This window comes from Podarcis filfolensis (assembly GCF_964270895.1).
Source record: "Podarcis filfolensis genome assembly, chromosome: 6".
Lineage (NCBI taxonomy): Eukaryota > Metazoa > Chordata > Lepidosauria > Squamata > Lacertidae > Podarcis > Podarcis filfolensis.
In genome coordinates this window covers 2,073,647-2,099,272 of record NC_139609.1, presented here as the reverse complement: position 1 = coordinate 2,099,272, position 25,626 = coordinate 2,073,647, and the positions used below count along the sequence as shown (strand labels likewise).

Here is a 25,626-nt window from a genome sequence, read left to right as displayed (position 1 = left end):
CGATCCATTTAAATTTACATCCTGTCACACCTCCTAACAAGGAAACCAGGCATCTTCCTTTTAAGGGAAACAGAACTGTTGTGTTGCATCGCTCTTGTATTTGTTTTTCCGTGGGATCCGCCTGCTTCCTTTTCAAATTGGCATCAGCACATCTTAAAGCTATGAAATGAACAGGAAAAAAACTGGTTGCTGTGAACATGAAAGCCTCGCTGATGATTATTCAGTATGTGTTGGAATGCAGGCTCCCAAGAAAAGACAGACTTGAGCCTTAGAGCCTTGGGGCAGGTATCTATTCTGGAGCAATTATGCTGGTTTCCCTTGGGTTGTGGTGAGTCGATGGGAAAGCGGAAGCTGAGAATTTAAAACAAAGCATTCGTGTAAGTATGATTCATTGTGTGTATTATACATGGGTACTTGGTTCTGAGACTGGAAAACTTCCAGCAAACCAAATACATGTACATATCTTTGGTTAATTTTTAAAATTTCTCCCCTACTTCCTGGACCAGGAAAAGCATTCCAAACCATTTAGAAAGAAGGATATGGGATAGAAATAAATCCCAAGGTACGCTAGCATCCCTGAGGACTCAACTGCTTAGTTGAGTTGAGCTGTTGGGATGGTTCAGATGTAACGCTAAGCCATATTTTGGTATTATGTACCTGAACCTGGCTCCATCTTCCCCTGTGTGTGACAGTTGGTCTTGAGGCAAATCATCACTGGCCATTTTCCATTTACCAGGGTAAGATGTAGGGAATTGCTTCATATGAGGGGAAGGGAAGGACCACCTATGATCTGATTATCAATGAGGAGGCTGATCTGGCATGTGTCACTGAAACCTGGGTGGGTGAACAGGGTGGAGTTGGTCTCACCCAGCTGTGCCCACCGGGGTACTCAGTGCACCATCAGGCCAGACTTGAGGGTCGGGGAGGGGGAGTTGTTGTAGTCTATAGAGATTCTCTCTCTGTCCCTAGGGTCTCTGTCCAGTTGGGGTGGGGGTCTAGAGTGTGTGTTCCTGGCATTGGCCAATCGGGACGGATTAAGGATTCTGCTGGTTTACCACCTGCCTCGCTGCCCAGCAGTCTCCCTTCCGGAGCTGACAGAGCTGGTCTTGGAGGTGGTGTTGAGGACTCTCAGACTGCTGATTCTGGGAAACTTCAACATCCATGCCAAGGCAGCTGGCTCTGGGGTGGCTCAGGACTTCATGGCTGCCATGACAACCATGAGGCTGTCCCAACATGTCACCGGCCCAATGCACATGGAAGGCCACACTCTGGACCTTGTCTTTTCAACTAGGCAGGAAGACGGTGATTTGAATGTGCGGAACATTGACATCAGTCCCTTGTTGTGGTCACTTCCTGTTTAGATTTAGAATTTCAGCACCTTTTCCCCCTCTGCAGAGATGGGGGACCTATTATGAAGGTCCACCCTTGGCAGCTGATGGATCCAGTGGGATTCCAAATGGCTCTGGGGGGTTTTCTGGCTGATATGACTGGTGCGCCTGTTGAAGCCCTGGTTGACTTCTGGAACACCTGAATGCCACTGAGTGCCCTCTCCCACTTCGTGGAGCCCGATTGGCCCCCTGGTATACTCTGGAGATAAGGGCAAGGAAACACGCTGGGAGATGGCTTGAACAGTGGAGGAAAGATCCAAATGAATGCAACCAAACACTGACAAGGGCTCATTATTGAGCCTCCCTAGTGGCAGTGAAGACAGCAAAAAAGGCCTACTTTGCTGCCTCCATGGCATCCTCATTATGTCGTTTGGCAGAGCCTTTCCAGGTTGTACAGGGCCTTTTCCAGGCTGGCCCAAAGGAGATGGTAGAACCAACGGTAGGTCTCTGTGACTTGCCTGCAAAGCATTTTGAGGACAACATCGCTTATATCCACCAAGACCTTGACTCTGCTGTTATAGCAGATGAATCCCATGGGGTGTCCAGAGCACAGTCTAGTCCTGTTGTGCTGGATGAGTTTCAGTTGGTAAGGCTCAACGATATGGACAAGGTGCTGCGACCACTTGCACTCCAGACCCTTGCCCTTCTTGGCTGATAAAAGCCAGCAGGGAGGGAACAGCTGGCTGGGCCAGGGAGGTGATCAATGCCTCTTTACGAGAGGGGTGGTCCCTGCCTGTTTGAAGGAGGCAGTGGTAAAACCACTCCTTAAGAAACCTTCCCTGGATTCGGAAAACCTAACTAACTACTGGCCAGTTGCTAATCTCCCTTTCCTGGGCAAGGTTCTGGAGTGAGTAGTCGCAGACCAGATCCAGGCACTTTTGGAAGAAACTGATTTTCTGGATCCATTTCAATCAGGGTTTAGGCCCGGTTTTGGGCACAGAAACTGCTTTGGTCACCCTGTATGATGACCTCTGTCGAGACAGAGACAGGGGAAATGTGCCCCTGATAATTCTCCTCAACCTCTCAGCAGCTTTTGATATCCCTGACCATGGTATCCTTCTGGAGCAGCTGTCTGAGTTAGGGGTGGGTGGCACCACTTTGCAGTGGTTCTGGGCCTACTTGAGTGGTCGTTCCCTGAGGGTCAGTCCTGTGGAACCTTCAATGTGGAGTTCCTCAGGGCTCAATCCTATCCCCTATGCTGTTCAACATCTACATGAAACCACTGGATGGGTTATTCAGAGATTTGGAGTGCGTTGTCAGCAGAATGCTGATGACACTCAGCTCTACTTCTCCTTTACATCTGCAGGTGAGGCAGTGGAAATGCTGGACTTGATAATGGACTGGATGAGAGCCAACACTGAAGCTCAATCCAGATCAGACTGAGGCACTGTTAGTGGGTGGTTCCCTAGACCGGATGGGCTGGAAGGCTGTCTGCTCTTGATGGGGTTACACTTCCTCTGAAGGAGCAGGTTCGTAGCTTGGGGGTACGCCTGGATCCTTTGCTGTCGCTCGAGGCTCAGGTGGCCTCAGTGGCCTGGAGTGCCTTCCATCAGCTTTGGCTAGTGGCCCAGCTACGTCCTTATCTGGACAGGGATAGCCTAACTACTGTTGTATATGCTCTGGTAACCTCAAGGTTAGATTACTGCAATGTGTTATATGTAGGGCTGCCTCTGATTATTGTTCAAAAACTTCAGGTAGTGCAGAATTCAGCGGCCAGGTTGCTCATTGGAGCAAGACGGTTTGAGAATATTTCACTGATTCTGGTCAGACTGCACTGTCTACCAATTAGTTTCCAGGCCCAATTCAAAGTGCTGGCTTTGACCTATAAAGCCTTAGATGGCTCAGGACCACAATACCTCAAGGACTGCTTCTTTCCACATGAACCTACCCGGACCCTGAGATCATCTTCTGAGGCCCTTCTGAGGGTGGCAACACGAGAGCAGGGCCTTCTCTGTAGTGGCTCCCCATTTGTGGAATGCTCTCCCCAGGGAAGTTCGCCTGACACCTTCATTATACACCTTTAGGCGCCAAGCAAGAATGTTCCTTTTTGACCAGGCCTTTGGTTGATTTACATCCTATGCCCTTTTAAAATGTGCTTTTTTGTGTGTGGGGGCATTTGGTTGTTGTTTTTCTTTTTATTATATATTTTGTGGTTTTACATCTTGATTTTATTCTGTGAACTGCCCTGAGACCCCCAGGTATAGGGTGGTATATAAATTCAAATAATAATAATAATAATAATAATAATAATAATAATAATAATAATAATAATAATGTGTCCAGAGACTTCAGGTTTTGCACAACCTGGCAATCCAAATGCTCTGTTTGTGACTTTATGGTTGTCACAGCACAGAGCGGTAACCAGATGGGTGATTGGAGAATGAATGCACAGTTGGTACAGAATTTTTAAAATGCTGTTCATAGAGGCTTCTTAAGCTCTCGTGTGAGGTTATAAAGGGATTTTTTAAAAAAATATAATTGAGTTTTGATACTGGATGAGTTGGGTTCTCAAGGAAATAATGAATAATGTGGAACTACAAGGCCCAACAGGCCTACTGGCAATGGCCTCATTTGCATGTCACTTTAAACTATAGTTACACGTGACTATGGTTCAAAGCAGAACGTGCAGCAGGACAAAGTGTTGGGTGCTCTGCTCCCCGTCCGCCTCCTGCTGCTGTGTTAGCGCTACACCTGAACCTTTCCTCTGGGTTTGTTTTCCCCAAGCAAACCACAAGCAATAAGCCCAAAACAAATCTTGGCTAGAGTCACATAGAATATATGCTATACATTGAGTGTTGCTGTGGCTTGTTCATACGTGTATTGTGGCTTCATTTCAATTTCCCCTTTTAGGAATGGGTAACTGCTACCGATATCAGAGTCAGCCTTAATCGCCTGAACACCTTTGGAGATGAAGTTTTTAATGATCCCAAAGTTCTCAAGTCTTATTACTATGCCATTTCTGACTTTGCTGTGGGTGGCAGGTAAGTAGTAAACCACATCCAATTATATATTTAATATCTTAAATAAGTGTTTGTTTGGGGCTTCTGACTGCATCCCCCCCCATTTTTATTTGTATGTACACACAGTTAAAGTGATTTTTCATTTTAAAATAATAAAACGTCTGTTACTGAACTTGTGTACTGGTATTTAACAGGCTCAAGGACTATTCCAATATCTATGGTGCATTCTTCAACTTCATTTGCACCAGATTCATGTAACCAGGTCAGGCTTATAAAGTTCAGTCGTACTTCTCATAATTACTTAGCGTTGTTTACATTTTATGAAAAGTCTCTGTCCATGATAAAAGAGGCTGTCATAAAGTAAAACCCAGACATGAGAATTTAACCCATGGGCAGGCAACCTAAGGCCCGGGGGCCGGATCCGGCCCAATAGCCCTCTCAATCCAGCCGCGGATGGTGTGTTTTTACATGAGTGTGTTTTTACATCAGCGTGTTTTTACATGAGTAGAATGTGTGCTTTTATTTAAAATGCATCTCTGGGTTATTTGTGGGGCATAGGAATTCGTTCATTTTTATTTCCCCCCCAAAATATAGTCCAGCCCCACACAAGGTCTGAGGAACAGTGGACCAGCCCCCTGCTGAAAACCCTTTTCACTGGTTAATAATTGTGTGACCAGTGCAACAGTTCAGATGAGAAGCAGGGGAAAGTATTTCTAATGGTTGTGTGTTAATTGCAGCTCTGCCTTATCCCTGGCTTTGTTTAAGCTAACAGTTGTCTATAAAAGCTTTCAAGAGCCAGTGTGGTGTAGTGGTTAAGAGTGGTAGTCTCGTAATCTGGGGAACCGGGTTCGAGTCTCCGCTCCTCCACATGCAGCTGCTGGGAGACCTTGGGCCAGTCACACTTCTCTGAAGTCTCTCAGCTCCTCTCACCTCACAGAGTGTTTGTTCTGGGGGAGGAAGGGAAAGGAGAATGTGAGCCGCTTTGAGACTCCTTCGGGTAGTGATAAAGCAGGATATCAAATCCAAACTCTTCTTCTTCTACAAATACTTCACTTTTCCAACTTGCTCAGAGCACTTTGTATATATTACACCAGTAACTTTCACAACAGCCTTCTCAGTTAGGCCAGTATATTTATCCCCATGCAAAGATGTGGAAGAAGGAGACAACTGATGCTGAAGAGCTGGTTTGCATAAGGCAAATAAGGTAGAAGTTGGGCTTCTTGGCTCACAATGCACTCTTTGAACTTCTAGCCACTAAACTCTGGCTGCTAGAGTAGGTATGCAGAGTACGTATCATTTGTAAACTTTGAACTTGCTTTGCAAGTAAGTTATGTGCTCTGGCATAGTGGGAGCTAGTAGCACTTTTGTTTCATTTTTCAATAATAAACCCAGTTGAGTTCAATAAACCCAGTTTTTCAATAAACCCAGTTGAGTTTTGATAACACTTGGGTTGTGTCTAAATCAGTGCTTCTCAAAAAAATTTCTCTGGGCCACACTGTCAGAATTAAAATTTGCTTGCACCACACCAAATGTTTTTATTGATGAGAAATGTGTTGGAAAACAAAAAGACACAACTCCTAACAGTGCTTGGTTTATAACACAGAACACAACTACTTTATCATATGATCGTGGGACACCTAGAAGGTATAAAACAATGCAACTGCGTTAGAACCTGAATCATTCCTAAAATACAATACTGATTGTCCTTGAATTTTCCTGCCACACTTGCCATTCTCTCCTGCCACACTAGTGTGGTGTGTCACACCATTTGAGAGCCACTGGTTTGGGCTTACTCTGGACAAATCAACTGCATAATAACATGGATGTGAGAGGGGCACCTGAAAGCTATATTGGAATAATTATTGCTACTTCTATCCTGCTCTTTCTCCCAAAGAAGCCCAGGGCAGCAAAGGTAGAAATGTTACAACAGGTCCCTGTTTGCCTGTCTGTACTGCACGCTTTTCATTGGCAATATAAAAGGCGATTCCTCAAGGAATATGGAAGCACATTGGGATCTGTTTCTTTCTTTTAAAGAAAAAAAAAGCGTTTAGAAATTGCTTTCTCACCTACTACTTTGCTTTAGCCGTCACTTGAGAGAGGTCGGGTGACTGTATTGGTTCATTGTATGTTAAGAAATTTCCACTGCCCTGAGAATCACTTTCCTTGGGGTGGAGGCGGGAAGGAACAGACAGACCCCAGGAGTTCCTTTGATGTGAGTCAGTCTGGTTGTGTAGGAGGTTTGGACTCTTGTGGGGCACAAGATGTACATTTCTTCCTGAAGTCTTGCTCCTACCGTTCAGGTGTAAATGCAACGGCCACGCAAGCGAGTGTGTGAAGAATGAATATGGAAAGCTGTCCTGCAATTGCAAGCACAATACCTTTGGGGTGGACTGTGAAAAGTGCCTCCCTTTTTACAACGACCGGCCTTGGAGAAGAGCAACGGCAGAGAGTGCCAACGAATGTTTGCGTAAGTGTGCTGGGGTTGTTCTTAAATAATCTGGCTTTGTCTAAGAAGCAAAATCTTCCTGCCAATTATTTCATCACCTCCTACTGTCATGTGGGAGGTAGCCAATTTTAAAGCTCTTTGGAGTGTTCTCTTCCTTTTTCCTCCTGGCAGGATCCAGTCCCTTCCTGTCTCTTGTCATCCTGTATTAATTCAGGAGCTTGGCTTATTTTAAACCCTACCTCAAACGTCTTTGTTTCCTATTATCAGTTGGCGTGTGTTGTGTGGTAAAAATGCCTTGGAACCTGCAGAGTGTTGGGTAATTCTTTGTCTCGTATCTCAAGATTCAGACCACACTAGGTGCTGTACAGCTTGTTATCTGCGGTTATTGTTGGCACACCGACCTATTTACCCAACTGCAAGATAAAAAATGTATTTCTCATTTATGCATTGTTGATTCAGCATAGTCCTCTGGACTTAACTAATTATCACCAGGAATTGTGTTCTATGGATGAAAATAAATAGAATCTGTGCCAGGATGACCCAGATTCCGCAGTCACAAGAAAGGAATTCTATAATATGCATGAAATATACAAGCTGATATGCAGGACTCTCCCTTTGCACACATTGCACATCATAGAATTGCAGAGGTGGAAGCAAACCCCAAGGGTCACCCAGTCCAACCCCACAGAAGCCTTGCCCTCTAACTAGTAGAAATCCTGTTCAGCAATCCCTTTGGCTTTTGAGTCTTCCCCCAGGTGTTGTCCACATACTTTAAAGCACATCATTGTTGCCATTAGTACTAGAAAGTGTTTGGTGGTTGGGTTGTTTAAACAGATAATAATAATAACCTGGGAGCTGTATTCTGGATGCTACCCAAGACCTAGTGTTTTTCTGAGTTACTGTGGGGTTTGTGATATGCAGGCAGCCCTTTCTTTTTTGAAAGGGAAAAACCCCAAACCTTAGGGGGAGAAAAGGGAGAAAACTTGGATTTCTTGTCTTTCATTCTGGGTGCAAAGTTCTGATGGGGAGAAAGGCATGGGATTTGAGCTTAAACCAGTACAAGGGACTGCTGTCTTCCTAGAAATGGCTGTAACCCTCAGGCTTAAAAAATACCCTAGTCGTAGAGTGGGTTAGTGCATCAAGAAACCGTCTGTGTGAGACGTGTCCATCAGAATTAACCTGGTGCCCAGAGCTTTATTCTGGGCAAGGTACCTTACAGTTGTTTCCATAGTGACTGCTTTTCTTGTGGGAAAAGTGCTTACATATGGTACCCGGGTGGGTTTGGGAGGACTGCAGTGTGTGGCAGGCAGATTTATCTTCTGTCTGGAATGTATAGTAGAATAGGATGACAGTGAAGCAGGGGGAAACTGTTGTAAGGCAACTGTCTAAAAACTTCTGTGTGCAATTGTTAGTTGTTCTGTGACATCCTTGGGAATCAGTTTAAGTGATCATAGAAAGAGGTATTTTTTAAAAAAGAGGAGAAAAGTATTGATAAAAGCAGTTTATTTTAATTGCTTGATCTGATACTTACTATATCTTCTTGCTTCTGGAGTTGCACAGTATTTTTGGCCTTCAGAGATTTTTCAAATGGACACAGGTTTGCAATACAATAGAGTCCTGATTATAGATGCAAATGATCTCTCATGAAGAAACTGAGAAATTTTTGTTTTTGTGAAAATTATTTCCCTGGAACCCTTGTTCCTTCAAGGTATGATCCAGTACCATGAATTTAGCTGAAACTCAAGTGAAGACTCTCAAATGACCCCCTGAGTCCTATCTTTGGATATAAGTGCATGTTATAAGAAGAGCAGCCTCATATCAAGTTCCCCATCCCCTTCCATTAGGGGCAGCACATCACTGAGCATTTCTCACTGTGTCATTGGATGGAATGTTTTCCTCACTGTTGAAATAACAAAATAGTCACCAGTCTTTACAACATAAGCCAGTGATGCTCACAACCATCTGTGCTGGATATCCTGACATCCAAAACATATAAAGAATTGTTTACAGACCGGCTCTTAGAATCAAATGCATTTGCAACAAAGATAAAACACCAAAGGATCACTGAAAATAAACAATGTCTCCTGCAAAAAAGAATATCCTCCACATGTAATTGATTGCAACATCCATTGGGCTCCCATCCTGCCTAGAGAAAAACACCTCCATCAAAGTGAGGGGCCACCTGACAAAGAGCAACATATCCCACGTGTGGGAGACCTCCACCCACCATCTCCTAGCTATCACTTGGCAATCTGAGAAAGCTACTTGTTGTTAGATTTAGCAAACCATTCAGAATTTGCTATCAGCAAGCCTCCTGTTACTGCAGTTTGCCAGCCTTCCATTCTACGCAAACTGTTACTGAGAGCTTTACGTAAGCAATCCTGGGTCTTACCCTTGTAATTCTAAGTGCTGTATCACCTGTGCATATTCCATAGATAGAGCTACCTTCAAAGCACCAGGACAGGTAGACCGTATCACTTCAAACAGAACATCACCTGCAGGTCATGCAAAATAATTTATATCATTGAATGCAAAGAAAAGAAAAGAGAAAGAAAGAATGTCATATTCGGTATGCAGGTAAAATTACAACCAACCTATGCACACATTTTAGAAACCACAAATCAGTGATTTTGACAAAAAAAAAGAGGTGGAGCAACCTGTTGCCATACACTTTATTTCTGAGTGCCTTGTCGGACTTAATAATTGGTACAGAGGTGCCGGCAGATCCAACCATGTTAGCAAGAAGGCAGAACTTTTGGATGCACACAGTGGACACCTCAGCGCTGCATGGCCTCAACCTAGAGGATACAAGCAGTGTGGCTTCACTTCAGCAAAATGAAGGCCTTCTGTGCACACCCTAAAACCGCCCGCTTGGAAACAGCCTTCTTTCTATCAGAGGAACCAAAGAATGTGGATGTTGAAACATTTTGCTATAAGAATTGAAAATGTCTGTGAGAAGGCATTCTCCTTGTAACTACAGATAATAATTGCCTTGCAGCATCTTGCATTTCCCTCTGCCCAGACAGTCTGCGATGGGCCTGCACTTTTTGAGTTATGGTGATGCTTCTGGAATCCCCCCCCCCCGCTTGTTAGCTGTAGCAGAGGCTGTATGCAGCTTCTTTATTCCTTCCCATACATTTGGCGGGTGGGGTATAGCATCTGTGCTGCATGGGGACTCTGCACTCTGGTGAGCACCCAACACAATGGCTTAATTTTTGAAGGCACAGTTTAGCCTGCTTCATTGCACGCTAGTGTGCTCTGGCCTCCAGCATTAGAATTGCTAGCTTCCTGCATGGAGAGGGAAGACAACATTTCTTCCTAACTTGCTTCATATGTATGCTGAAAGTTCCCAGCTGCATATGTGAGTCTGTGACTTGAGTTGAATGCCTGACGAAACTGGTGTCTGATGGGCTCTTGTTCTGCTCCATGTCCTAGACATGAGCAATTAGGCCTGTCTGTGCTAAGGAAAGCAGAAAGTTTGTTCTCTCTCATTCACATGCACAGACACACAGGATGCAGCTGGGGCAGGCTGGTCTCGCTGCTATCTTTCCCTGCAGTTTGCATGCCAGAGAGCAGTGTAAACTGTGTGGGAGGGCTGTGGGAAGGCTAGAAACTGTAGCACAGCTGGAGAGACAGCCGGGTGGAAAATCTAGTACACTCAGCAACATATCACGACTCCAGCCCTTTGGGGGTGAGGGGTGGGGAAGGCATGCTCATGGACAAAGGCTAATTGCCTCCACCTCCTGGAGCCTCGGGCAAGAGCAGGTGAACCACAAGGATAGTGCTATTCTGGTTTGCACCATGGTACCTATGCAGCTCCCTGTGGTGCCTCTGCCTTGGGGTGGTTTTACCCTAAATCTGCTGAACTGAGGATCAGGCAGCAGCTCAACACTGCAGAAGCAGGAAGGGTGTGTCAGCTTGACTCTGCTCTGGAATGGCAGCTAGTAGCCTGGGAGCTCAACCCAGGCTTTCCATTTGTGCCCCCTCCCCCCGCCCCCAAGTCTAAGGAATTGCACCCGCACCCTTAGTCACCCTAGCCATTTCCCTCATGTAAGCCAAGACCCAGGCAAAAGGGCGCCTGTAACACAGTGTACGAACCTTAGCAGATTTCTCTCCTGATGTTCCTACCTGCCTTGACTTGTGCACCAGAAATGGGTCTGCGTAGCACAAAGTTCATAAGCAGAGCACTCCTCCTGTGTGTGTGTGTAAAAGAGCATGTTGCCTGTGTTCTAGCTTACATGGGAATTGAAGGATAGAGCCCATGTTGCTGGCCATCATTTCTTTTTTAGTTCAAAATACAGTGGTACCTCAGGTTAAGTACTTAATTCGTTCCGGAGGTCCGTTCTTAACCTGAAACTGTTCTTAACCTGAAGCACCACTTTAGCTAATGGAGCCTCCTGCTGCGCCGCTGCTGCGCAATTTCTGTTCTCATCCTGAAGCAAAGTTCTTAACCTGAGGTACTATTTCTGGGTTAGCGGAGTCTGTAACCTGAAACGTATGTAACCCGAGGTACCACTATATGGCTTGGTGTTCTTTTTTTAAAAAACAAGAACAGCAGGAAACTAAGCTCTACTACATCCCAACCTGTGGGATTTTTGGCTCCAGTTCAGAAGCTTCACCAACCATCTCAGCCTCTGCTAGCTTTGGTGTCCCCCTTAAACTAATATGAAGGAAACCACAGTGAACTAGCTTTCTGAAAATCACTGAACTTGTTGAGCTTTTATATTCTGTATGGTAAGCATGGAATGTTATCTGAGGTCCCAAACTCCTACTGCATCATCTCCAAACAGGTAGAAACAATTGCTTAATTTTCTCATCTCTTTACTTCTCCCCAACCTCTTTTCATTCTGAGCCATTTGGTGTTTCTGTTAAGCTGCATTTTTCTTTTGGACTGAGCATCTTATTTTACAACTTTATAGACTTGGTAGCGTTTACTTCTGGATTTGTTGCCTGGAGGGTTGGGCAGATGGAAAAGGGTTTAGCAGGGAGATGCGCTTAGTGGCCTACTGAACAAGCACATGTTTGTTCCTTACCTCTAGCTTGCAACTGCAATGGCCGGTCACAGGAGTGCTACTTTGATCCTGAACTCTACCGTTCCACGGGCCACGGTGGCCACTGCACAAGCTGCTTTGGTAATACTGACGGACCAAACTGCGAGAGATGTCGGGAGAATTTCTACCGCCTTGGGAGTGAGGAAGCGTGCCTGCCATGTAACTGCAACCCTGTGGGTGAGTGTCAGAGATGATGAATCTCTTTGGGTTTTTCAGTTGTTAAGCTTCCAAAGGGAGAGAGTTCTTGGCATGCTGACAATTTTAAACGGTTACCCTTTGTGGGTTTAAATTGTAACAACTAGAATAACATTTTGTGTGAAGTCAGCTCTTAAATCAGCTTTATATTTTAAAAGGTAGGGGGCCTACCAAAATGGTTGTAGTCCTAATGGGTGGGATGTATGTGAGATGGAGAAGAGACTGTCTCTTGCAAGGATCACGTGGAAGGGGCCAGTGGGTTGCACTGCCCATGGGGCATGGCTACCCAATATCAGTGATAGAGGGGCCCATTATGGAAGAGGCAGTGGTGTCCCCAAGTGCTTCTTCCAACAGGAGTGGAGAGTTAAGCCTCCATGCTGCGCCTAGTGATTCAAGTTATCTGGCGTGACTGATGAGGTTAACCCTCTTCTGGTGTGCCTTGAATTCTCTTTCTTGGTCACAGCTCAGCTGGTAGAGCATGAGACTCTTAATCTCAGGATCGCAAGTTTGAGCCCTGTGTTGGGCAACAAATCCCTGCATTGCAGGGGAATGGGCTAGATGACCCTCATGGTCCCTTCCAACTCTACAGTTCTGTGGTTCTAGAACGGATGATGTGTGAACAGAGATCTGTACTTGGGCATTAGTAGAATAGTGTTTAAAATGTTAAACAGTGGTTATCCAGATTCACATATTCAATAAAATCTGTACAGAATGTAATACAGCTGAGGTGTCCAACTCAGGCACGGATCTAAGCTGTGTTTATGTGTTTCCCTGTCAGGCTAACGCTGTGATCAGACTCTTATTTTGCTATTGTGCCAAGTGTAAATGCCAAGTGGGGTTGCAACAGTGAAGACTGGTTTTCAGTCAACGGCAAATTTAGAAGGCCTGATAAGGAGCGTTAAAACCTTGTAGTATATTCCATGACACAACAGGCAGCCAGTGTATATTTAAAGTGTGTGTGTGTTGATTTAAGATGGCATTTTTGCCTGAGTAATTGTTCCTAAATAATTGCTGGCTTGAAGGAAGACTGTTGACTGTATATGGTAAAGGTCTTTGTGAGCTTCTTGTTGCTAAATCAATCTGTTTTGTTTTAATCCTCTTAATGGTTTTTTTGTGTCAATCTTTTTCTAGCCTAAAGATGAAGTAACCTCTTGCAATGCTAATGAGAAATTAGCTTTTTAATGTCATCCTTGTCTCTTTAAACTACTGATACTGAAAAACAACACAAATGATCTCAGTGCATCCTAGTTTGGAAGTTAAATGCTTTGAGATGCCAGTTAACTTCTAGGCCCAGTTCAGCAAGCCTTGCCATTCAAAGCCTTTAATGCAGGGGTCAGCAAGGCTTGCTGGGCATGGGCCAGATCACTCCCACGGAGATCTTCCATGGGCCGGCGCAGCGCAACACCGGAAATCATGTCTGCGCATGTCCGCGGTGCTGGAAATCGCTTCTGTGCAGGCCCAGACGCCAAAAAGCGCACCTGCACAGAAGTGATTTCCGGAGCCACGGGAGAGAGTGGACATCTCTCCTCGCCTTTGGGGCAGAGGGGGGACTGCCAAGTCTTCTGTGAAAGCTTTTTAGATTGTTGAGTCTGGTGGCATTTGGTCTGGCTGCCGCTGGCCCAGGATATCTGAGTCTGCGCTGCGTCAGAGCCCAGGCGGAAGCTCTTTGACAGAATGCACCACTGTACAGAAACAGTCCCTGCCAATAGACAAGGACCACCTTAAAGGAAAAGGGCTGTGCTAGAATTTTGCTTCTTAGACAAAGCCTATTCTGAGCTGTGTCAACAAGAATCAAAATAGTTTGTTTTACATTGTATTGGAGCAAAAGGTTGTTCTTATCTAAGTATATGCACCACTGGGTGGGTGGGGGGGAACACACACCATATAACTGCCAAGTATTAAATTATGGATGATTGCAGCTTCAATATAGGATAAGTCCTGATTTGAGTGTGTAGGTTGGAAACCGTTAGATGGTTAACACATGTTGCATATTTTACTTCAGATTACTTCATCTAGATAACATTGTTTTAGTCTGGGGTGGAGGGGCTCTAGAAATGATATACTATTGTGATTGCCTTTGCCTATTCTAGGATCCTGGTCCCTCCCTATTTAAGGACCTAGTTTGAAGAACAAATAGTGCAGTTTTTGTGTTGATTTGCTTTTTAATAGTACCTTGATCTCATTTTGTACACACAGGTTCCCTCAGCACTCAGTGTGACAACTATGGGCGGTGCAGTTGTAAGCCTGGTGTGATGGGCGACAAATGTGATAGATGTCAGCCCGGCTTCCACTCTCTCACAGAGGCCGGTTGCAGGTAAAAGTTGACTGACCCTAGATCAATATATAGATGAAAGTAATAATAATAATAAATAAATTTTATTTATATCCCGCCCTCCCCAGCCGAAGCCGGGCTCAGGGCGGCTAACAACAATAAAACAGTACAAAAGTACAACACAAACAACACTCTAAAATCATTCATTACAAAATTAATTAAATTCAAGCCACTGGCCACCATTGGGCCAGAGCTCCGCGAAGATTGCCGAGGGAGGGAGTCAGGCTGTGCCCTGACCAAAGGCCTGGTGGAACAGCTCTGTCTTGCAGGCCCTGCGGAAAGATGTCAAGTCCCGCAGGGCCCTTGTCTCTTGTGACAGAGCGTTCCACCAGGTCGGAGCCACAGCCGAAAAAGCCCTGGCTCTAGTTGAGACCAGCCTAACTTCTCTGTGGCCTGGGACCTTCAAGATGTTTTTATTTGAAGACCGTAAGTTTCTCTGTGGGGCATACCAGAAGAGGCGGTCCCGTAGGTACGAGGGTCCTAGGCGGTATAGGGCTTTAAAGGTTAAAACCAGCACCTTAAACCTGATCCTGTACACCGGGAGCCAGTGCAGCTGATATAGCACCGGGTGAATGTGATCTCGCAGCGAAGACCCCATAAGGAGTCTCGCTGCAGCATTCTGCACCCGCTGGAGTTTCTGGGTCAGTCTTAAGGGCAGCCCCACGTAGAGCGAGTTACAATAATCCAGTCTGGAGGTGACCGTCGCGTGGATCACAGTGGCTAGGTCAGGGCGAGAGAGGTAAGGAGCCAACTGCTTAGCTTGGCGGAGATGGAAAAATGCCGCCTTTGTTATAGCTGCAATCTGCACCTCCATGGAAAGGGAGGTGTCAAAAGATTACACCCAAAACTCTTAACGGACGGAGCTGGCACTAATTGCGCCCCCGCTAGAGATGGGAGTTGCCCCCTCAATCCCATATCGTCCCATCCCAGCCACAGGACCTCTGTCTTCGAAGGATTTAGCTTCAACCGGCTCCCACGTAACCATCCAGCCACAGCTTCCAAGCATCTGGTCAGTGTGTCTGGGGCCGAGTCAGGATGGCCATCCATCAACAGATAGAGTTGGGTGTCATCGGCATACTGATGGCAACCCAGCCCAAAACTCCAGACAAGCTGGGCGAGGGGGCGCATAAAGATGTTGAAAAGCATCTGGGAGAGTATCACACCCTGAGGTACTCCACACACCAAGGAGTGGCGCAATGACAATTCCCCCCCAAGCGCCACCCTCTGTCCCCGACCAGAGAGAAACGAGCGCAGCCATTGGAGGACTGTGCCCTGGATTCCCACGTCGGCAAGGCGGTGGTCCAGATGTTCGTGATCGACCATGTCGAAAGCTGCTGACAGATCTAGAAGAATCAGCAGCCCCGACCCGCCTCGATCCAGCTGTCTACGAAGATCATCTGTTAGGGCAACCAGAGCTGTCTTGGTCCCATGACCAGCGCGGAAGCCGGACTGGAATGGATCCAGAGCCGATGTTTCATCCAGAAACCCACCAAGCTGTTTAGCAACCGCTCTCTCAATCACCTTACCCAGGAACGGAAGATTCGAAACCGGGCGGTAATTGGATAGATCTAAAGGATCTAATGATGTTTTCTTTAAGAGCGGACGCACCACTGCCTCCTTCAGTTCCCCTGGGAATGTCCCCGTGCCAAGGGACAAATTGATGATATCCCCCAGGAGGGCCTGCACCTCGTCTGGACACGCTCTAATCAGCCAAGACGGGCACGGGTCGAGAGGACAGGTGGTGGGCTTTCCAGCTCGGAGGAGTCTGTCCACATCGGCTGGGGATATCCGGTCAAAGTGGTTCAATACTGGACCCGAGGACAGTCGAGGGGCCTCCAGTTCCTTTATTGTATCCAAATTGGCAGGGAGGTCATGGCGGAGCAACAAGACCTTCTCCGCAAAAAAGCTCGCAAATGCCTCATAGCTGTGTGTCAAATTGTTATTTAAATTTGGCTGTCCCTCAAGGGACGTTAAAGACCTGATTATACTACCGTATTTTTCGCTCGATAACACGCACCTGACCATAACACGCACATCGTTTTTAGAGGAGGAAAACAAGGGAAAAAACATTCTGAATGAAACAGTGGATGTATCATTTTTGTGCTTCATGCTGTGGCCACAGACATGTGATCTGATGGTGAATTTGGGGTGACCCAATGCAAAAATCCTGAGAATCCCTGTGGATCCATGCTTTGTAACCACGTTTTTGCACCATTGCAGCCCCAGGCAACAGTGGGTGTGTGATTTTGGGGGGGGCAGGCTGTAGCCATGGACATGCTATGTGCTCTGATGGTGAATTTGGGGTGACCCAATGCAAAGATCCTGAGGATCCATGTTTTGTAACCACGTTTTTGCACCATTGCAGCCCCAGGCAACAGTGGGTGCGTGATTTGGGGGGGGGGGCAGGCTGTAGCCATGGACATGCTATGTGATCTGATGGTGAATTTGGGGTGACCCAATGCAAAGATCCTGAGGATCCATGTGGATCCATGCTTTTTAACCACATTTTTGCACCATTGCAGCCCCAGGCAACAGTGCGTGTGTGATTTTTGGGGGACAGGCTGTAGCCATGGACATGCTATGTGATCTGATGGTGAATTTGGGGTGACCCAATGCAAAGATCCTGAGGATCCATGTGGATCCATGCTTTTTAACCACATTTTTGCACCATTGCAGCCCCAGGCAACAGTGCGTGTGTGATTTTTGGGGGGCAGGCTGTAGCCATGGACATGCTATGTGATCTGATGGTGAATTTGGGGTGACCCAATGCAAAGATCCTGAGGATCCATGTGGATCCATGCTTTTTAACCACATTTTAAGTGGGGAAGGAAGGAAAAATACAGAATGGACAAGGAGCACGAGAGGGGTGTGCAGAGAAGCAGCTGGCTAAGAATGCAGGAGAGGGGTATAACGGGAGGGAGGAAAGGAAGGCAAAAGTTTTCCCTCACCTACCCACCCAAGCCAGCCAGCGCTCTCTCTCTCTCTCTCTCTCTCTCTCTCTCTCTCTCTCTCTCTCTCCCTCCTGCATGTTTTCAGCAGCACCGGAGCACAGAGACGACACTCTGCTTTCCCCTCTGCTTGCCTGGAGGGGAGGGGCTTTCCCTGCTCTTTGTTCCGTTTGAGCAAACACAGCAAGGAAACAGAGGAGGGTGGGCAGTAAGACCCTGAGGCAGAATGCAGGAAAGCAGCCACTTCCTCTTTTCAGGTTTCCCTTCTCCGAGACGCGCGATTTGATTTTTGCCTGATTTTTTTTGCCATTTGGCTCCAGGGACCACACATTCGCTCAATAACACGCACAGACATTTCCCCTTCCTTTTTAGGAGAAAAAATCTGCGTGTTATAGAGGGAAAAATACGGTAAATAATTGCGCCGGGCGAGAGCTAGCAGATGCAATGGAGGCCGAGAAGTAAGACTTCTTAGCAGCCTTCACCGCCATCTCGTAGGTTTTCATAAAAGCCCTTTCATAAAAGTATGAAAGCCCTTTCATAAAAGCCCTTCATAAAAGTAGTGGCTGTGATAGAGAATGTGCAACAGGGATGAGGAACCTCCTGGTGTTGCTGGGCTACAGCTCTCAGCATTCCTGACCACTGGCCATGATGGCTGGGGGCTGAGGAGAGTTGTGGCCCATCAATACCTGCAGGGCCCCAGGGCCCCTTCCTGATATATTCCCTGGAAACTTGGTTTCCTGCTTCTCCTCAGTGCTCTGACTGGACTTCTTTGCTTCTCTTCCAGGCGGTGTTCTTGCAATCCTGCTGGCAGTATGGACGAGTGCAACATGGACACGGGGCGTTGTACCTGCAGAGACAATGCTGAGGGCTTCAACTGTGAAAGGTAGTGGGGTTTGCATTACGTCACAGGATTTTGAATGTGGGATTTGACCCATTTGTTGCGCTTTGCCTTTCTGCCCTGCTCAAGAGGGATGATCCCCTTTTCATCCTTACAAAAAAACCATGATGCAGATCAAGCTTAAGAGATGGCTGCTTTTTGAAAGGCTTCCTAATGAGTCTGATGGTTGAGAGCAGCTCCTGACGTTTCAGTCCGTTTCTCACAAACGGCAGGTGGGGTAGTAAATTGGCACCTGTGCTGGGATTGAGTGAAAAGATTTCACTTGAGAATGTTGGGCTCAGTTTTTGTTGGGGAGATGGAAGAGAAATTTGGGCCACTGAAATGAGGCCATTTTGCCAATTGAGAATTAAATTTGTAGAGATCCACTTGGCAGCAGTGGCCCCCTCCCCCCAGCCCCTTCTCAACTTTCAGCAGTTCTTCTGCCGTTAGTGAGAACAAGCCCTTTAGGGCTCAGTAACATTTCTTGTGGAACGCGCTGTTGTTATCCTAGCAAAAGCACAGGGTGAATTTGATTATCTATGACAGCTGCATGTCTTTAGACACCCCCTTGTATACTTGTGCAGAGGTTGGGTCGCAGCTCTCCAACAGAACATGGGTATATAGCCATGGAAATAACAATTATAACAATATAAAGTGAGGAATGGTTCTGAGTAGGGATTAGAGTCCAGCTTTTCCGGGTCACCACAGAAGAAAGACAATCTCTAGTAATACTTTTTCAGGATGCTGGCTGTTATTTTACCAGAATGGAAGACTTCCTCAGATTTAGTGTGAAGTTCTGCCACAAAGTGGTCTAGCTTGACTGTAAGAAATATTGTGGATGCAGCTCTGTGGCCCAGTTAAATGAAACTCTTAAAGATGTGAAGGCAGAAGATCAATGTGGGAGATGGATTAGAAGTGCTTAGTGGTTTTTTTTACTTTATTTTAGGTGTAAACCTGGCTTTTTTAACCTGGATCCTGCCAACCCAAGGGGATGCACTCCCTGCTTCTGTTTTGGGCACTCATCTGTCTGTACCAATGCCATTGGATACAGCACCTACCGAATTACCTCCAGCTTTCAGTTTGGTAAGTGCAAGTTTCAGTCTAACTTGAACAACTCCTGCCCTATACCGTAAAAGCTTTAACATTTCTTTTCACAAGATAGAGAAAGCTGCCTGATTCCAGCTGCCCTGCAGCAGAACATGGTTTGTGTTGCAGAAAATATAAATTAAATTATAAAATGATAAGGTTACATCAAGAAAAGCACAGGCTATGCAGCAAATTAGTTTGGCGGCACTTAAGTTCCAGTTTCTTTTTGTGGCTTTCAGGAGAGGAGGACTGGCATGCAGAACAGCGAGATGGCTCTGAAATCTCAGTTCAGTGGATTAGTGAGACTCAAGAAATATCTGTGATCTCAGAAACTCCCTTTCCCATCTACTTCATTGCTCCAGGTATATAACAAGAGTGGCATGGTTATTTGCATCGACCGGTAGCGTGCTAATATTTACAACTAAACTCTCTGCCTTTACCATTCCTTGGATGTGGACTTTGTTGCTTCCCTTTCAGGCAAGTTCCTTGGGAATCAAGTCTTGAGTTACGGCCAAAACGTGACATTCTCTTTTCGGGTCGATAGGCGGGACACACGCCTTTCTGCGGAGGACATAGTGCTTGAAGGGGCTGGCCTGAGAGTATCCGTACCTCTGATTGCTCAAGGCAACTCCTATCCCAGTGAGAGCACCCTGAAGTATGCCTTCAGGTGAGGGCATGCGTATTGTGTTTTTCTAATCTGGGGAAGTTCAAGGTTGATTGAAGGAGCAGCAAATGGCTTTAACCAGAATCTAACGCAGCACAAAATGTTTCTTTAAAGAGAGTGCAGTTTCGGATTGGAATTCTAGCTGTGGCCAGCTATGAATTACTTAGCTTGAATCATTGATAAAAGCCGCCTGCAAAAACTCTGGGAACAATGAGATTGTGTTTTTTTCAACAATTTGAAGTTGGCCCATAATTATTGTGCATGCATGTCTCCGTTCTAGATGTAGGCATGTTATTCCCAATGCCACTTGGCAGGCAGTATCCTGCATATTGAGAGGGAGGTTTTCCTTGTATCTGAGTGGATGAAGAATACCTCTTTTAATACAGCTCTATGCAGCGTTTTTTAAAAAGTAATTTGTATTAAAAAGAATGCTACTTTAAAAATGTCTGCTGCCAATTTAATTATGCAGTAGATTTTTAACTGATTACTCTAACCAATTGTCTGATGTTTGTAGCCCAAACAATATGGCAGCATCACTTAAGAGAGCTACGGTTTCGAGGCTAAAAAGTGTGAAGCTCTGATTTTTGAGGGGAAAGGAGGGGTTATGATCCAGCCAGAGTTGAGCACTTTTGAAGTCCTGTTAATATTAATTGGGGAGAGTTAAGAGTGCACCCAACTTTTCCCTTTCAACCAGTGTGTCTGCAGGTGCTTGCTTCACTTTTTGTGGGATCATGTCTAAATTTTGTTTGAGGACACACATTCATATTTTAAGCTTAAAATGGACTGAGTGTTTTATCCCACATGGTTATTAATAAAAGGCTAATTCAGACTGTAACATTCTTAAAAACATTATAGCTCCATCCTGTATTGATTTGTTGTTTTTCCTGTCCTTCCTCTGAATAGCTCAGGGCAGCTTATGGATATGTTTTAGACCCAGCTTTGATTCAACAGAACCAGCTCCCTGTGTCTTCTAACCACCTTCTCTGACTATCTCAATGTGGATAGTTTCTTGTCCTATTTATGGATGCATTTTGTTCCCAGCTCTTCAGGGCTGCCACCTTTCTTTCTCTTCACTGCCAATGTAAAAAATGCAACTGGAACAAAGCATGCAAAATAGACCTGTCTTGTGTGCATCGTTCCCCCTCAGGTTGAACCATTTGCTGTGCTAGGGCTTGCCGATCAGAAAGTTGGTGGTTCGAATCCCCGCAACGGGTTGAGCTCCCATTGCTCAGTCCCAGCTCCTGCCCACCTAGCAGTTCGAAAGCACAAAGTGCAAGTAGATAAATAGGTCTCACTCCGGCGCGAAGGTGAACGGCGTTTCCGTGCACTGCTCTGGTTTGCCAGAAGTGGCTTAGTCATGCTGGCCACATGAGCCGGAAGCTGTACGCCAGCTCCCTCGGCCAATAAAGCAAGATGAGTGCTGCAACCCCAGAGTCGTCCGCAACTGGACCTAATGGTCAGGTGTCCCTTTACCCTTTACCTTTACACACTCTAATATCTTTTTAAACATAGCTGTTACAACTTGACAGTGGTGCCTATTTGAATGGGGTGATGGAGGGATAGTGGGCTGCATGGCAGCTGCTGTGTGGGAGTTTTGGGTGTTAGTGGCTCTGGAAAACTTGGCTAACCAGCTGATGGCTGGGCAGGCTAGAGTGAGTGTGACCTCCTTCAAGCACTGCTGGCATGCCACTGCCAGGTGGGGGGCAAAGAATGGGAAGTTGCTCCAGAAGCTCTTAGCCTGGTGGGATGGAAAGGAAGAAACAAATAAAAGTGCCTAACCCTTTGCACTAATCCCTGGGTAGAGGCAAGTGCCCCCCGCCCCCCCAAATAATAATACAGTAACATTGCACAGTTTCTTGAGTTGTCCTGTAGAAGGGGAATGACTAATCTCACAAGTGAATGCCTTAGAGGTTGAAAAGTGATGCATGTTGCTTCCCTGTTAGACTCCATGAAGCTGCAGATTATCCATGGAGACCTTCTCTTACCCCGTTTGAGTTCCAGAAGCTGCTGCACAACTTAACAGCAATCAAGATCCGTGGAACCTACAGTGAGAGGAGTAAGTTGCCACAGTAGTTGGATGATCAGGCTGCATGGGTGTCAAGCACGTTAGCCTCTTTGCATCAAGAAGGAGAGGAAATAGGCCAGAGACTGGGAATTGCAAGCCTTCCAGATCTTGTTGGACTGCAGCTTCTACCGTCCCTGAGAACTGGGCAGGCTGACTGGGGCGGACGGGAGTTTGCGTCCAACTGCATCTGATGGGACACACGTTCCTCATCCCTGGAATATTATCATTCAGCTATTGTTGGATGATGGTAAATGTTGTAGATTTGCTAAATTGCGGATATGTTCCAGTAATGTTTAAGTTTAGAAGAGGGCCAGAGGAAAATTCTTAACATTTCCCAGTAAATCTCAGAACTGAATGAGCACTTATAATAAATGTCCAAATTGTCATTGACCAGCAAATGACATTTTCCTGAGAATTTAACAGATCATCTTAATTTTGCCAATACCTCCCTGCTTTCCCATGTAAATTGCAGAACTTTCTGAATTATGTATTCATTAACCACCTGACAGAAGTTGCCCATAATGTAAAGCTACGCTGATACAATGCAGAAAGCATCTGTTAAATATGTCTAAAATGTATGGAATTTGCAGAAGCATTGGTAAGTTACGTATGCTTTGGTGAATAGCTTTGCTGAAAGGGGGGAGGGAGAAATGCAGGAAAATTGTGGTGTAATTAACATTCCTTTCATTGCAAACATGCAGGGACACCTAGGGCTGTGGCTGAAGTCAGAGTTCGCTACCCAAAATGTAAACATCCTTCCATCAAAATATAGTCCCATAAAATTGTTTTATACATGAAGCAGAGCCCTTCCTAAGGGCGATTTCTAGGGCATGACTTTCAGCAACGAGCCAGTTAGAGGAGCTCTAGAGTTTTGCTGGGAGCTCTCACAACAAATGTTTATAAAGGATGAATTAAAAAGTTAGGCTGGGCCAAGAGATCAGCCAGTCCATCTGCGAAGGGGCGGTAGCTGTGGGGGCTCTTTCCTGACCATATAAGCCGAAGGAATGGTGTGTGCAAATACATTTTATGGTAGTGAAAGCTGCATTCTTTACCCACTCCCATGCTTTTACAAGGAGGATTTTTTGGCAAGTTGCCATCTCTGCTTGCCTGTTAGCTCTGCTGTGCAAAGACATCTCCCCGCTTTGGTCTCTCAGCATCACATGGAGGCCCAGGGCAGATGTAGGGTGCTTCCCTGAGCACCTGCACTTGCAGATCAGGAGCCAGCCGCAAAGATGCACCTTCCCTCCTGCCATCTCTGGAGCAGTTCCACTTGCCAGCATTAACTGTGGTTTCATGTTACATGTGCTTGCATGCAAATCAGGAACTAGAGAATAAAAGCTATGGTTTTGAGCAGATTTGTGAAGCATAGATATGAGGGACCTTTGCTTCAAATCTCATGCAAAATGATAATTCACACAATGCAGGATAGGAGGCAGAACTGGTCTAGGGAGTGCAGGAGCAAGTGGGATGGAATGTTTGTTCCTGGCCCCTGGTGCAGTTGGTAGCAAACAAGTTCTTTTCCTGCACATTACATAATGGGTCCCTTGTGCTCATAAGATTTACCAACCTTGTGGACTGTATCAGGGACAAATTCGTATCACAGAGCCTGAATGGTATTGAAGAGGGATCTAGTCCAGTACCTTTTCCTCAGTCAAGAGCCTATGCAAACTAATGCATTTGAGTGGCACAAACAGAGTGCAAGTGGCTGTGCACTGCAGACACATATAATTCAGCTGGTTGAAGTAAATAAAGCTTTGTTGTAGGCTGCCCAGAATGGCTGGGGAAACCCAGCCAGATGGGTGGGGTGTTGTTGTTGTTGTTGCTGTGTTGTTGTTGTTGCTGTGTTGTTGTTATTGTTATCATCATCATCATCATGCTGTGTAGGCCACATTCTTATGGCTGCTAGTCAGATTCACCTGGGAGAAAAATAGTTCCCGGCCTTAAATATGCTCGGCATTTAGACTCTCCCAGAATGAGCTAAAACTCCACCCACAAAGAACTCTAAGAATCAGATTTTTTTTAAAAAAATGTTATACACACACACACACACACACACACACAGCATCAGTAAAAAATATAAGGTTTATAGTTCATCTTGGGATTTGGCTACTTTAGTAAAGGAAAAGCGTTTTATTTTTGTTATAACACTGTGACACCAGATGACACTGTAGTGTCCTGTCTTTCACCAACGTGATTTCCCATAATAAAGTTTACAATGTGTTTTCCTGAAACACCTTTTTGATGTGTCTAGAACAGGCATAGGCAAACTCGGCTCTCTAGATGTTTTGGGACTACAACTCCCATCATCCCTAGCTAACAGGATCAGTGGTCAGGGATGATGGAAGTTGTAGTCCCCAATCATCTGGAGGGCCAAGTTTGCCTATGCCTGGTCTAGAACCAGCCTTGCAGTACACAAAATGTATAATTTGACATGGATGAATTAGAAAGGCTTTTTTTAAACCAAAACCTGATAATTTGATTTATTTATATGCTATCTTCTAAGCAGAAACACGTGGAATTTTGTTGACATTTAAACCACACGTTCACCTAGTGCAACAGTGCTGCCAATGGTTACGGTCCTTTCTAATCCCTCATAGGAAGGTTTGTAAAACAGCCAAGGAATTAAGAATTGACTACAGGAGTCAAAAATGTGGTGAAAGTAGCCACAGAATTTGCTGGTGGGGAAGTTGGCTCCTTCCCTCCTCACTCTCATCCCACACGAGTCCTGACCAGGGCCTAAGGGAGAAGGTCACCTACAGGGTCACATCTGTGAGGCTCACAGCTGGAAATCTTGAACATGTGGTTTTTTTTTGACAGGATTCAGGTTCTTTGCTTCCAAAGCTGTTCTAAGCTTCTACACTTCTAATAGTTAATGATAATCACATTTGCATGTATGAACCACATCTTTTCTTCCAGGTGCTGGATATTTGGATGATGTCACTATTGTGAGCGCTCGGCCTGGGTCTGGAACACCAGCAACTTGGGTGGAGAGCTGTACGTGTCCCACAGGATACCTGGGGCAGTTCTGTGAACGATGTGCCCAGGGCTACAGGAGGGAGACCCCCAATCTTGGGCCCTATAGTCCGTGTGTGCCTTGCTTCTGCAATGGGCACAGTGAAACGTGCAACCCTGAATCGGGTAAGAGAGAGTGCTCAGATGCAGATGGTGTTGGGGTTTTAACTTTTTATTTTTGAGCTTTGCCATTAGACCTAGAATATGATGCTATCCCAGGAAGTCTCATTGAATTGATAGCATTGGCAGCTGACCTGAGATTGAAAAAAGTACTTCTTCACACAGCATGTAGTTGTCCTATGGCAGTTTCTCCCACAAGAGGGAGCGATGCCCACCAGCCTGGAATGTTGGTTCCTAGGAATTGCACATGGGGACCCAGGAGCTGTTTGTGGGTTTGCGCAAGCTTCTGGTTGGCCACTGGGAGAACAGGAAGCTGGACTAGATGGGTCCCCTTTGGCCTGATCCAGCAGCCAGGCTCTTGCGTTCTTATGAGTTTGAACATTCATGCCACCCAACAACTGCTTTCCCAGGTGCATTGGTAGTACCTGATCACAGCAAAGAACAAGCCAGTAGCTCCCTCTTCTGGCAAGGTGCCTGTATCT

The 25,626-nt window shown here is 45.8% G+C and overlaps 1 protein-coding gene across 2 annotated transcripts in view; it reads left to right on the top strand.

The window, feature by feature from the left end:
- The window catches only part of LAMC1 (laminin subunit gamma 1), a 120,429-nt gene that overhangs the window by 66,112 nt on the left and 28,691 nt on the right, over window positions 1–25,626 (top strand). For both annotated transcript variants that reach the window (XR_014549821.1, XM_083621359.1), the window contains exons 3-12: window positions 4,239–4,369; window positions 6,649–6,815; window positions 11,834–12,022; window positions 14,237–14,354; window positions 18,105–18,203; window positions 19,144–19,280; window positions 19,523–19,645; window positions 19,761–19,950; window positions 21,891–22,003; window positions 24,929–25,150. Coding sequence is in view for 1 of the 2 variants with exons in the window: in XM_083621359.1 (XP_083477485.1) it covers window positions 4,239–4,369; window positions 6,649–6,815; window positions 11,834–12,022; window positions 14,237–14,354; window positions 18,105–18,203; window positions 19,144–19,280; window positions 19,523–19,645; window positions 19,761–19,950; window positions 21,891–22,003; window positions 24,929–25,150 (1,489 nt within the window). In the remaining variant the exon portion in view is untranslated. The remainder of the gene's footprint in view (window positions 1–4,238; window positions 4,370–6,648; window positions 6,816–11,833; window positions 12,023–14,236; window positions 14,355–18,104; window positions 18,204–19,143; window positions 19,281–19,522; window positions 19,646–19,760; window positions 19,951–21,890; window positions 22,004–24,928; window positions 25,151–25,626) is intronic.